This window comes from Plasmodium brasilianum, chromosome 14, assembly GCF_023973825.1.
Source record: "Plasmodium brasilianum strain Bolivian I chromosome 14, whole genome shotgun sequence".
In the NCBI taxonomy this organism is placed as follows: domain Eukaryota; phylum Apicomplexa; class Aconoidasida; order Haemosporida; family Plasmodiidae; genus Plasmodium; species Plasmodium brasilianum.
The window spans coordinates 405,153-419,477 of record NC_090127.1 but is presented as its reverse complement, the minus strand read 5'-3'; the positions used below and the strand labels follow the sequence as shown (position 1 = coordinate 419,477).

At 25.5% G+C, this 14,325-nt stretch overlaps 5 protein-coding genes across 5 annotated transcripts; 3 read left to right on the top strand and 2 right to left on the bottom strand.

Annotated features, from left to right (window-relative positions):
- Positions 1 to 2,894: 2,894 nt before the first annotated feature.
- On the top strand, positions 2,895 to 4,355 carry MKS88_005322 (uncharacterized protein; the record flags this gene model as incomplete). The annotated part of the gene is made up of 3 exons (XM_067218574.1): positions 2,895 to 2,928; positions 3,029 to 3,337; positions 3,769 to 4,355. 3 exons carry the CDS (start codon positions 2,895 to 2,897, stop codon positions 4,353 to 4,355), a joined length of 930 nt encoding a protein of 309 aa, XP_067070536.1.
- Positions 4,356 to 4,846: 491 nt separating this feature from the next.
- On the bottom strand, positions 4,847 to 6,793 carry MKS88_005321 (ATP-dependent RNA helicase DBP6; the record flags this gene model as incomplete). The annotated part of the gene is made up of 1 exon (XM_067218573.1): positions 4,847 to 6,793. The coding sequence occupies one exon, from the start codon at positions 6,791 to 6,793 to the stop codon at positions 4,847 to 4,849; it is 1,947 nt and encodes a 648-aa protein (XP_067070535.1).
- A 724-nt stretch (positions 6,794 to 7,517) lies between these two features.
- On the top strand, positions 7,518 to 8,687 carry MKS88_005320 (DnaJ protein; the record flags this gene model as incomplete). Its single annotated transcript, XM_067218572.1, has 1 exon — positions 7,518 to 8,687. The coding sequence occupies one exon, from the start codon at positions 7,518 to 7,520 to the stop codon at positions 8,685 to 8,687; it is 1,170 nt and encodes a 389-aa protein (XP_067070534.1).
- Positions 8,688 to 9,280: 593 nt separating this feature from the next.
- On the bottom strand, positions 9,281 to 12,040 carry MKS88_005319 (U3 small nucleolar RNA-associated protein 6; the record flags this gene model as incomplete). The annotated part of the gene is made up of 1 exon (XM_067218571.1): positions 9,281 to 12,040. One exon carries the CDS (start codon positions 12,038 to 12,040, stop codon positions 9,281 to 9,283), a length of 2,760 nt encoding a protein of 919 aa, XP_067070533.1.
- Positions 12,041 to 13,147: 1,107 nt separating this feature from the next.
- MKS88_005318 (exosome complex component RRP40) lies at positions 13,148 to 14,302 on the top strand (the record flags this gene model as incomplete). Its single annotated transcript, XM_067218570.1, has 3 exons — positions 13,148 to 13,746; positions 13,939 to 14,023; positions 14,252 to 14,302. The coding sequence occupies 3 exons, from the start codon at positions 13,148 to 13,150 to the stop codon at positions 14,300 to 14,302; spliced, it is 735 nt and encodes a 244-aa protein (XP_067070532.1).
- Positions 14,303 to 14,325: the final 23 nt, after the last annotated feature.

Below are 14,325 nucleotides of genomic sequence, written 5' to 3'. Positions count from 1 at the left end.
AGATAACACATTTTTTTCATATTCATGTTATTAGAAAAAAATACTTCCTATGAAAAGAAGTTGTTTGTTCCTTTTCTTCTATTTTATTTTTTCATTTGTACATTTTCAGAGTACGAATATGCATAACTGTGAAGATACATATATGTATATATGTGTTATATATGTTGGAATTTTTTTGCGTAAGTGCGTGTATGTTGGTAAAAACACACATATATAAATACTGCAAAAGGACAATTGCTCTCTTACAACAATTATGAATTAAAAAAATAAATTAAATCAAAATTTAAGTCTTTCTTTTCGTTTCTGCCATGTACATTGCGTATTTTTATTTTTTTTTTTTTAACAAAAAAAAGACATTTATGCACATGTCTGAACAGAAAAAAATATTTATAAACATAAAATATACGTATAAATGTATATAAGAATTTTTTAGTACATTAATTTTTTGGTTTATATTTTAAATAAACTTTTGTCAAATGTAAACTTCATAAAAACATAATAAAACTTTTTATTTTCATTTATGTTATGCAAATTAATAAGGTATTTTAAGAATTTTTTTTTCGTTTAATCGTCAATCCTTCAATATAATTTAACATAAAATAGAACAAAACAGTATTAAAACAACGGTAAAACAGTATATTAGTTGATAACCAAAGCGAATGAAGAATAATTTAATAGAATTTAATTTTAATTTTAATTTTTTTTTTTTTTTTTTTTTTTTAAATCACAATGAGAAAAGAAAATTAATCAATCAAAAAATGTAATTTAAAACAAAAAGTAATCGTTTTTTATTTTTTTAATGAATCATTTTTGTTAGGTTCATTTTATTTTCCTCTTTTATAAAATTTTTTTCTGAAAAATATATAATCAATTTTTTAGTTCTTCAACTTGTATTTTTTTATTATTTTTGCTGAAACTGATTTTGGGTGTACACTGTACATCAGAATTGCCGCTTTATTGTAAAAATTTTGGAACATTTGTTTATATATGTAGCCTCGAATATTTGTGTGTATGTGTGCGCATGTGTATATATGTATATATATATATATTTATATATATATAATATATTTTTCTTGTCTAAAACTCGTGAATATAACATTTTTAACGTTCTGCATGAACATAAAAAAAAATCATTGATTTTAATCTTTCTATTTTTGCTTCAAAAGGATATCAACAAAAGCATTTTTTTTTAAATATTTGAAAGTAAAAAGCGCATCTTTGCATTTTTTATAAGCGAAACAGGGAGATATAACTACACAAATAACTGAATGGTCATAAAATATTACGGATCAGCTGAGCTTTTTAATACATGACTGAGCTATTATTGTCATTTTTTAATTTTATAGGGGAAGAAGCGAAGGGAAACAGTAAACCTATACATTAACATATATATGTAACTATATATGCTAACATACATGTTATTAAATCAAAATGATAACATTAATATCGGTGTGCTCGTATTTATTTTACGCACACAAAGATTCTATATTAAATTTAGTAGGATTAAATAATAAGGAACAAGAAAATAGAAATGATCAAAATAAGGTAAAAAATGCTAAAATAAAAAAATCCTTAAATGGAGAAAAAACATCTCTATCAGATTCGGATATGTGCAGGAAAAAATTTATCTTAAGAACATACAGTGACGTTGATTTTCATATAAAATTACATGGTAAAAAAATGACATGAATGAGCAAAAATATTTAAGAGATATTTTAGTATTAGTTTTTTATTTTATTTTATTTTTTTTTTTTTCCTTTTTTTAAAATGACATGATTTAATTAAAGTAAAATTTTAAGTAAGACTTATTCTTTTTAGTTTTCACTGTTTCTTTGTTACCAGCAATAATGTATTAACTCATACTTTAAAAGTGCATTAGAATGTGCAGATTATAAATTTTTTCTCTGCACTATTTAGCTTTACATAGCTTCGCATTTCTTGTATTTCTTTGTATTACATTATATTACACTATTTTACTTTCATTTGATGCTTCTCCTCCTCCTATTTTTTTTTTTTTTTTTTTATAATTTTCATGTCCTATTTAATATTATATAATCCTTTTTTCTTTGTGTATCAAACTTTTAACTAACATCAATTAAAACATTAACATAATTTAGACTAGAATTTTGTCATCAGGAAAACCAATGTTGTGCCTTAATTTTAGTATAAGCTTATGTGTATAAATAAGCATTATATAAGTTTTTTTTTTTCTTTAATATCTTGAATTTTTATATTATTTTTTTTATTAATTTTTTTAATATTTGCATTATACTGTATTGTGCTGTATTATTGTATATATTTATTATATTAAGTTAGGTTTACATGTTGAAGCGCTGAAATTAAGAATGAAAATAGCTATAGACACTAATTAAAAAAAGAATACTTAAGATACCTTTAAATAATTGTACCGTCTTATATTCAATTGAATATATCATTATTTAAAGTGGACTTTGTGAATAAGTTCTGCATTTTTAAGAATAATAAAAGCAAAAATTAAAATAAAAAGAAAACGCACATTTATAGGTGTCTTCATAGATATATATATATATAGGAAGAAATTAGTATGTATCTATACCATTTCACTTTTTTAAGCACAAAATTTCATTAAAAAACAATAAATGGAAATAATATAATATAAAACAAAACAAAATAAATAAGTAAATAATTAAATGAAAGCCAAAAAAAAAAAAAAAAAATGCAGCTACACTTAAGAAAACGTTTTATTGTGTGAAAGTAAAAAGATAAGACATTCTTTTAATATGTAGAAAGACGAATCTTTTTTTTTTTTTTTTTTTCAAATAGAATAATAATAAATGTAAGAATAAGAACAATAGCATTAGAAAAAAAAAGAAAAACCTAAAAGCAGAAAAAAAAAAGAATTGTTATTGGAAAAAATGGATATTTCCGATGATAAATTAACTGACGATAGTTCATTTAACGCAGATGAAATAAAAAAAAAAAAAAAAAAAAAAAAAATATGTAGAAATTTTCTACGAAAATGAGTGTGATATTTATTCTCCTTGCATAGATGTAGAGGGTGTATTATGTGTTATTTCAGATAAGGGTGATATACTTAGATATAAATTAGTATATCCAAAAAGGGATGAAAAAAGTAACAATTTATCTGCGGCATCTTCATCAGAAGAAATAGGAGATGATGAAGATGAACACGATAAGGAATATTTTGATTCCATTGATGAGGAGAAAACTGTAATGAGCATAAGAAATGAAAAGAAGAATACCAAATATATACAGGAAGAAAAATATTTTAACACTGATATTATGACAGAATGTTTGTGTGCGGACAATGATTATAATTTCTATATATTTGATCCTAGTAATAATATATAATATATCAAAATATAATATATACATATAAAAAATAATAATGTTACAATATCTTACTGTTACTGCATCAAAATATTTGTATATTACTATGTAGAATATGATAATATACTATATTAAAAAAAAAAAACAAAAGAGCTGTTCAATTGTTTAAGTTAGTATAAGGAATATGCATTATGCATTCGCCTTATTTTTTTAAATTTATTATGCATCATCTGATTACATTTTTTTTTTTTTTTTTTTATATGTTCTCATAGAGTTTTATTGTTCACATGTTTGCCATTTTTACATCATATCTTTATCACATGATTACATCATCACATCATCACATTATCATATTATAACATTACCACATTATTATATTATCATATTATATCTTATTTTCCCATTTTTATTTTGTCATGTTTAACGGATACGTTATAGTAACAAGGGGACTGATGGTTATAGACAAGGACAAAAAAATTGAGTTATACACTGATGAGTACGAGGATCAAAGCTTCAAAGGAATAAGCCACTTATTTTACGATAAGAAGGGGAATATCTTATATGTAGTAGATTCAGGTAATATCAACGAAGAGAATAAATGCAATTTATATTATATAAATAAAGATATTGAAACAATGATATCGATAGATGTACAAAATATTTCTTATGTTAAAAATATCTGTATATATCAAAAGGATAGGGTAAATGATATATATGTTTGTTTGACAAAAGAAAATAGAATCTTAAGGTTAATAAAAAAGGGGAACTCTTACATTAAAACCGACTTTTTGTATTTGAATGGAGCTTATTCTCCTTTGTTTATATGCACAGATAATACTAACTTCATCCTTTTGCTAAAAGATTTAAGTGATTATGAAAAAAGGGGAAAAATAATAGAAATAAATTCCAATGCAGAAGTTATTAATTCCTTCTATATAGCCGGAAATCAGTTCAATGGTATTTGTTATGACAACAACATGAAGAAATATTTTATAGTAGAAAAAAATATTATTTATACATATTAAAAAGACATATAGACAAGCTATTCGAATATTAATTATGCAACAAGCAAATTTGTGCGGAGGAGTAACAGAGGAAGGGGGAAGTTATATCGTATTACCCTACGTTATATAATACCACACTACACTGTATCGTATTACACTACATTATGTTCTCTTTTTTACAAGAGACGGGTGAACAATTGTATAGGGTAAGTCTAAAAATTTACTTCTAAAATATTCACACACTCACGTGTGTAAGCATTTGTTTACATTAATTTTTTATATTTTTCCCATTTTGCTTTTCTTAAGCTTGTTTTTTTTTTCTTTTTCATGTATTACTACTATTATGTAAATAATTTTAATGCACTGCCCCCTTTTTCTTCCTTATTACTATTAAATAATTTGAAATATAACTTCTGCTTTATTTTAACTATACTTTTCGATATACTGTTTGTATTTCTATATTTCTATTGTGCATTTTTTTCTTTCAGTGTAATGAGCATCATTCATTATTACTATAGCAACAGATCGTCCAAATCTTTCCTAATTTTCAGTTTCGCATTATTCTGCATATTTAAAGTTATAGCTAATTTACTTGAAATATGTGGTTGCTCAACTAATCCTGTGGACAGTAAAGTATTGTTAACAACATCAATAATTTCATCATCCGTTAATTTAAGGATAGCATATTTTGTTTTATAAAATCGCAATAAAGATGAATAATATGCATACGCTAAATACAAGAGCTGTGTATTAGACATCCAGCTATTTAAATAATTAGAAACATTCGTATTTTTTAAAATATAATCATTTGAATTTAATTTTTCTATATTTAAATCTTTTATTTGTTGATAAAATAGTTCATCAGCTTCATTCAATAAGATAATACTAGTACCTTCTCTATTGCATCTAGCTGTTCTACCAACCCTATGTATATATTGTTCCCTCGATATAGCACAATTCACTTGAATAATTAAAGTAACATCAGGATAATTCACACCCCTAGAACTTATATCTGATGTAAATAAAATACCAACGGATTCTACAGAAAATCTGTTAGATGTAATTTGTCTATGTGCTGCTTCTTTTTTCCTATGTATTTCGTATACGCTAATTTTGAGCTGATTTTTAAAAAAGTTTGCATAAAATGAAGTTGCTCTAGCTGTAGGGAAAAAAACTAATATTTTGTATGTAAATTGATTTAAGCGCATATGTTCAATTAGTAAGTTGTATAAAATAAGAGTTGTATCTATTGCTTTATGGAATATAACATATTGTTTCAGTTGATCATTTGTATGTTTTGAAGTATCTCTTATACAATTTAAAAATATATAATCAGTCTTACACATTTTCTTTCTTATGTCATCTAAACTATGACATAACGTTGCTGAAAAAAGAAAATTCCTTCTACTTTTTGGTAAATAAGTTAATATTCGACTAATATCATTTTGATACCCCAAACTTAACAATTGATCAGCTTCGTCAATTATTAACATTTTCAAATTTTCAAATAAGGTATTAAATAAATAGGTGCATTCAAAGTGATCTAGTAATCTTCCGACAGTACAAACAATAATATCTGGTTTAACTCTTCTAATATTTATTTGATCTTCTCTTCTTTTTATTCCTCCAATTAGAGTTAAAACATTAATATTATTTTTAAAGGTTAATAATAATTTTGCTTCATTATATATTTGGTTTGCTAATTCTCGCGTAGGTACTATTATAAGTGTATGGACGCTTAATATTCTATTTTTTATGATATCATCAATTACTAAAAGTAAGTACGATATGGTCTTACCGGTTCCTGTTTTCGCCTGAACAAGTAAATCGTTCTTTTTTCTATCTTTTATTATATTTTCATATATTATTTTTTGAACATCTGTGAAGTGTTTGTATTTAAACACTTCTAATAAACTCTTTTTTGTGTCTTCATCAATTTCGTCCGCATCTTCTATTGTTAATTTTGAGCCTTCATTTTTTATATCATAATCCGCGGTAATCTTCTCAAAAGAGTGTTCTTCTGTGTCTTTTGTATTAACACGTGCTTCATGATTTTTATTTTCCACCTCTTGTGTATTTGTACATTCTATGTTATTGTCCTCTTTGAGTGTCCACGTTAATTCCTGATTATTGCTTCCTTCGTTTGTAGTAGCATAACCACTGGTTATTTCGACATTGATTAATTTCCTACCATTTGAATTTTCACAAAATGAGGAATTTTCTATTTTACTAATATTTCTTCTTCTCGAAGTGTATGATGTAATACATTTGCTCTCTGATTTTAGCAATTTACTTTTCCTTTCCCTACCATTAATCTCAAATGAGTTCCTTCCTATGCATATATATTTATAGCTGTGATTGAAGAAAAATAAATACGTATATTTTTCTTCAAATGATAAAATATTTTTGACTAATTTGTTACAGCAGTACTTGTTTTTGAGGACAACTGAATTGAACATTTTCTTAAAACCAAAACTTTTAACCTGGAAAAGTACGTAGATGTTTACAAGTTCTTAAAATGGCTCATACGCACGTAACTATCATTATATGTGAGAAAAGTAGTATTTTACATGTATATACCAATAAATACATCTACATATATGTATACGTACTTGAATATATGCATATATACCTGAATATATGCATATACATCCTAATATATATATATATATGTATGAAATTTTTACATGCTCTTCGACTTTACTTTTTTTTCGCTATATTTCCTTATTGTAGGCATAGCTTAAAAATTCTGAGAAGATAAAGGCTATAACAGAGGTTGAAAAATGAATATTTTTATACCTTGTTTTACATACGTTACTTGAGCTATGGAGTGTATAATAATATTAAGTGTTATGTGTATATATATATATATATACCTTTTCCATCTTATTTTATTTATTTTTTTAACAAATCTTTCACTATGAACATGTTTATATTATGTACTAATAAAATATTTAGAAATTTTTTTTCATGTGTTTATGTTTGTAACTGAGTTATGTTTTAACATATGCAGAAATAGCTACCATATATATATATATATATATGCATATTCCGACGTGTATATTGGTTGAATAATTTTGGAAATATTACAATTTATTCTTTACAACACATTTGTATATAGTAATACATTATATATTATGGATTAAGGAGTAAGCACTAAAAAAAAGAAAAAAAAAAAAAAACATGGATGAACCAAAAACTATAGAAAAAAAGCTACAAGATGAAGGATTACATATGGAGAATATTCTAAAAAATGAAATTACTCAGGGGAACGATGGGAATGGGAAAAATGTGGAAATTCATATAAGTAGTGATAGTAAGGAGAAAAATGGCAATTCATCGAATAGTGGTAATATAAGTAACCCATTAGGAAGAATAGTAACAAATTGTGATAAGAGTAATAAAGGAGTAGATAATATTGCAAATAGCGAGAAGGGTACATCCAAAAATAATAACGAAAGTGATAATAACTCATTTAGCGGGATTGATAATAATAATGTAAGTACTGAAAAGGAAGAAATAGAAGAAGTAAATGAAGACAAATTGAACGAATTGTTTGATGACTTCTTAAAAGACATAGAAAATGTTTCCACAACAAAGGATAACAACCAAGATGGGGAGAAAAAATTAAATAAAGGAGATGCACAAAAGGAGATAAGAAGAATATTAGCTAATAAAAATAGCTCACCGTTTGAAATCTTTGAGATATGCGAAAATATAAATATGGAGATAATAAAAAGTAAATATAGAAGATTATCTGTCCTCATTCATCCTGATAAATGTAAGATTGAAAAAGCTAGTGAAGCGTTTCATATTTTAAATAAAGCATATGAAGAATTAAAAAAAGATGATATTAAAGATCAATATAAGAGTGTCTACGAAATAGCCAAAAAAAACATAATAAAAAAATTAAATTTAAAAAAGAAAAAAAACGAAATAGGTGAGTATTTAAACCAAAAAGAAGACGAATATGAAATTAGTAAGGAGGTGAAACAGCTAATTAATGAAGAATGTGAAATTTTACTAAAAGAACAAAAGGAGAAAATAGAATATGCTCAAAAATGTAAACTAGCCAATCTGAGATATGCTCAGGAAAAAGAGGAAGAAAAAATGCAGGAGGAGTTAAAAAAAGAAAAAGAAAGAAAATTATGGGTTGAAGGACAAGACGAACGGGTAAATAGTTGGAAAAATTTTAAAAAGGAAAATTTGAAAAGTGAGAAAGAATTTCAGTTATATAAAAATGTAAGTAAAAAGAAAGAAGAACGAACAGAAGAAGAAAAGAAGAAATTGAAAAAACTTCCTATTAGCAACAACGAGCAAAGTAATATGCATAAGAAAAGAAGAAAAAAATGATAACACCAGTATGTATAGATATTTTTTTTAAACCAGTTAATCATGCTTGGTGTTATATAGACATGAAGATAGGTATGTAGTGTTTGGCTTATATATGTTCAGACTTGTAAGAATTTTTTATTTTATTTTATTTTTTTTTTTTTTTGTAAATTCTTACTAATTTCATCTTCAAGCAAACAGTTATTCATTCTTCAACTTGATATGCATTGACTGTTTCGAAAACTAATGTAGCTCGTTTTTATTATTTAAACTTGTAATTTTTTTATTCTGCTTATATAATTCAAATGTATGTAATTTTTTATTAATACATTTTTTAAAAATTTATATTTTGCTGAAAGGAGTGGCGCAATGATGGGAATTTTTTTTTTTCTTTTTTTACGTAAAAATTTTAAAATTTGAAAAAATGTATGAAAAGCGTTATCAACAACATAAGTTATTTTATTATCATTACTACTACTATTAATATTACTATTATTTATTTTATTTTTTTTTTATGCAATTATATAACAGGAAAAGACGCAATTGTATGTGCTACAATAAGAAGTAATATTGTATTATAATAAGGCACACACATCCTTTTTTGCAACAAAGATTTATATTGCTTTAAGTTCATCATTATACACTTTTTTATACAAATGGATTAAATTATTTACTTCATTTTTTGTCAAGCTGTTTAGTGGTTTTTTCCTTATTTTTTCATACTCTTCTGCGACTGCCCTAGTTAAGTAGTGTTTTATGTCCTCATTATTTAAAAATATAATTAAGTTTAAGATACACTTTAAAATGGCTATTTTTACAAATGTTTCAATTTCTTTACTAAGTAACAAAAGCAATTCATCGATAATAAAAACTTCTTTTTCGGGTACTTTGTTTTCTTTTAAAAAATTCGTTTTATTTCCACTCAGTTCCATTTTTCCTTCGGTACTTTTGTCCTCCTCATTCAGTTTTCTCCTTTGATTATCTCCTTCGCTACCACTTTCAACTGCACTTTGGATTTCACTTTCATTTTCATCTTTGCTTTTACTTTCGCTTCCACTTGCGCCACTACATTGGTTTTTACATTCGCTTCTATCTTCGCTTTCACTTTCACCTCCGCTTTCACTTTCACCTCCGTTTTCACTTTCACCTCCGCTTTCACTTTCACCTCCGCTTTCATTTTCACCCCCACTTTCACTTTCACTTATACTCATATTATCGCTATCACTTTCATAAACATTTTTACAATTGGCTGCCTTCATTTTAAGATGAGAGTTCATTACCTTATTGTTTAGTTCGTTGTGTTCCTTCCTCAGGAGAGTGGGTGTCATTTTCCGTTTTTTGTTTTGACAATGTTGTGTTATAAGAATTTGATCAACTACGTGAGGTCGCTTCTTTTTCATCTTACTCATTTCGAGGTTTTTCTTGTTAAATAAGGAAAAGTAAAGCATTGATGAGAGAATATCACAGTTTCTACCAATTTCGTCAACATCGTAAATGAGATTATTTTTACTTACTTGAGAATGCCTGTTTTCAAATAAACATACACACGCAAAAAAATTTAGCTTATGTAAAAAATGATAAGTACCTGCGTCTCTTTCTTTTATATATTCTGTATTAATTCTATCAAATTTATAATTACCACACAAAAATATTTCATCCTTTAAAAATTGAAAAATTTTTAATTTCTCATGACTTGTTAATACGGGATCGTTCATATAAAACAGTATATTCTTATTGCTTTTGCATTCATTGCTTTGTTCTTTTTGTTTATCCTGTTCTATTTCATCAAGTGTAATATCTGTCAATTTAGCCACGGAGTTCTCCTCATGGGGTAATTTTACACTATTAGAAACGTCTATTTTAAAAACGTCGGAAATGTTGTTATAATCATTGAACGTATAAAATATGTTCGTAAGTAGTAAGCAAAATAAATATATCATAAGGTCATTATTAAGGGAGTTAAACAGATCAAGCAGTAAACTGTTTATTTCAGTTGCGTTGAAATATGTGTGAAGAATATTGTTTTTAGAGCAATTTTTAAAAAAATTATTACTGTAATTGGTGTAGTAATTATTTTTTAAAAAGAGAAAATCGTTATCTTGATAAAAGTCTAAATTTCCCTTACGCACACATTTATTAATGAATAAATAGTAATAAAAACATGGTTGCTCAAGTTTATACATTTCTATTGAATCAAAAACTAAATTTTTAAAATCTTGATACTGAAGAATGTAATTATTGATCCATTTATTTTTTTCCATTTTTAAATACACATTTAAAAGTATAACTATGAAAATATATAAATTGCTTTTATCTTTCTGAAAAGTTTTAAGGTATCTTTTTGCTAAAAATATTACTACATCTAGGCCATATTTTTCTTCGTCTTTAATAGTAGTAGATTCGTCCTCATTGCTTTCCTTGTCTATATGCTCATTCGCGTCGTTATTTTCATCGATGTTTATTTTTAGAAGGTCCTTATTCGTCCTTCCAACAGTTTCATCATTTCCTGCTTCTCTTTTCCTCTCATTTCTACAAAATTCATTAAATTTCCCAAACTTGTTATTCGAATTATCTTCTTTCTGCCTAAAGTTTTCTAATAATTTAAAAAGTATATCAAATTCTATATTAAAATATAGTATGTTTAGACAAAGGCTACTAGGTACAAATAAGATAGCCCTTGCATACAACTTCCTTGTATAAAGTATATTTTTTCGTATAGTATAAAAATAGTAAAGGTAAAATAACCATATTAATTCATTCTTCATATGATATTTTAGACTATGCAATATAGCATTTTCTAATTCATCTTTTTTGTGCTTTATAAAGCAAAAGTTAAAATAATGTAACCATACTAGAATATTATTATAATGTTTTTTTAAACATGATTGAAAAATTTTAATTATCCTTTTTGATAAAGAGTTATCTGATAAACTATATTGTAATAATTTTTCTAGTTTCTTTTCAATTTTTAAGATGCAATTTTTATAATGTTTAATATCATTTTCAATTTTATGTAATGACTTTTTTATATTTTTCCATTTCTTGGCACATTTTTCCTTTTTCATTTCTTTTTTTAAATTAATGTACTCACAATGGTGACTTTTTATCAGTATATTATACTCTTGAATTTCCTCTGTTAGTTGATCTTTTTTTTCTGACTTTCTCTTTTCCCTTAAACTTTCTAGGTTCATCTCAAATTCTAAATATAAAATGAAGTTAATTAATAAAGAAGAGGTACCAACAATTGAGTATTCGTGATGTCTTCTTTTATTTGCAATTGCTCTTATTTCATTTTCTGTAAATATGCCTTTCCTCTGCAAGTCGTTAAACTCGTAAACCATATTATCCAAAAATTTACATACCTTGTTCATCATTGTGTATACACTTTTCAGAATAGTACATTAAATAGGGGTTTCTGGGAGACGGAGGATAATGTAACTAAATAAAAGGCATACAAGGACACGATAACAAATGAGATAATGATATTAAGACGTAAACAGGGGGTGGAAGACGTCAGAAAAGGGGATTCCAAAGAGACAATTGCTGTTCCCACATTTACGTGAACGGTTCCTATAGTCACGTAGTATATGTATATATATATATATATATATATATGTAATACAACTGCATAAAATATTTGAAAGGTTAAAACATTAATACAGGATATATATATGAATATATATATTGTATATATTCACATATGTATCAGGTGAATCACAGTGAACTTTTTGCTTTTATGTCATATCTACATCGCTTTATTTACTACTGAAAAGGAAAATTTTATAATTTTTTATGCTTTTAGCTCATTTTTCTTTTTTCATTTTTTTTTTATGAATTTTTGTGTCACAAAAGGACATAAAGCAAAGTAAATGCTGAAGATAATTGATAATAGCTTTTTTAAAATTATAAACGCAGAATTTTTAAAGTACTTTTCTTAGAAACTTCAAATATAATTTTAAAAGTGACACAGAAAAGAATTCTTCATTATACTGAAGAGAAAAGTAGTATAAAAAGAGGGGAAAAATTTATCTTTGCATAGGCACTATTTTTCCATATATACGTATATATATGTATATACGTTATACAGATATTATTATAATACGTATACTGTTCAATTTGGCACGATGTTGAGAAACGTTGCTTAATTTTTGTTTAATGGTTCACTGAATTTACCATTTTGACAGATTCTTTATTTTTTCATTTTGCTAAAAGGTTTCTAAGTACATCTGGTACCAAATGGTTCGCTATTTTTTTTTTTTCTTTATTCCTCATTTATACATAAAAAATCCAAAAAAAAAAAAAAAAAATTTTAAGAAAACTTCATATAATTGTAAAATAAAAAATAAATAAATATTATATTTATGATATTTTACAATATATATATGTACGTACATATATTTATTGCATATACATATATGTACTTCTGTATAACAGGAATCATCCTATTTTTGCCTATTTGTATACTTGTGAAAAAGAAGAAAATGGAAGATACTGTTTTTATAAGCGGGGATTATGTTAATGTTGAGAAAAATAAAATAAATAAAATTAATGAAAATAATTTTGAGAAAATTCATGACAGTGAGTATGACAGCATATACAGAAGTAAATGTTCAGGGATCTTGTTAAAAACACCATATTATCCTTATAAATATGATATAATGAACAAAAGCCACAAGTATATACCCAAAGTAGGTGATCTAGTAATAGGTATAGTAAAATCAAAGAAGCTAGATTATTATATTATGGATATCAATTGTAACTGTGAATGTATTATACACAAAATTGAGAGTTTTAAGTATGCTACAAAAAGTAGTTTTCCTAACTTAATGAACGGTACATTGCTATATATGATAGTGGAAAAAATTAATTTGGATAATAATAGTGTTGTTGCTAGCTGTATTAATTCAGCAGATGTAAAATCATGGATAAATTATGAGAATTATTTGGGGGAATTAGTAGATGGCTTTTTATTTCCAGTTAATATTTCTTACTCAAAAAGCTTAATAGGAGACAGGTGTTATATATTAGATTTAATTGGGAAAGATATTAATTACGAAATAGCAATTGGTCATAATGGAAGGTTATATGGGACAAAATATATAATTTATGTATATGACATTAGTGACGAATGTATGTGTATGCATGTACGCAGGCATTCACATGTGACCGATTAAAACATTTCCTTTTTCGTTTATTTGTACAGGCGAGTACATGTATGTAAGCACGCATATATAGATGCATACCTTTTCTTTTCTTTTCTTTTTTTTGTTAGAGTATGGGTTAAAACGGATGATCCGCAGGAAACTAATATGATACACAGCGCTCTGCGGTACTCCTATGGGATGACTAAAACACAGGTATACTTTTCGCAGTTTACACACTTTTGAACAGAGTAATCTGACACACCATGGGAAAATTATGAAATGTTTTATTTTATTTTATTTTTTTTCGTTTATATATTATATTTTTTTTTTTTTTTTTTTTGTCTTTTTTGTTTCATTCTCCCATTTTCCCCATTTGCATATTTACAGCTGAAAGAATTATTTACGTTTATAAATATTTTTTATGGTTTTTTCTTCTTTTAGATGGATGTTTTATGGAAGTCTATTAATAACTTACGTAAAAAAGCTACATAAAAAAATAAAATACGCATGTATGT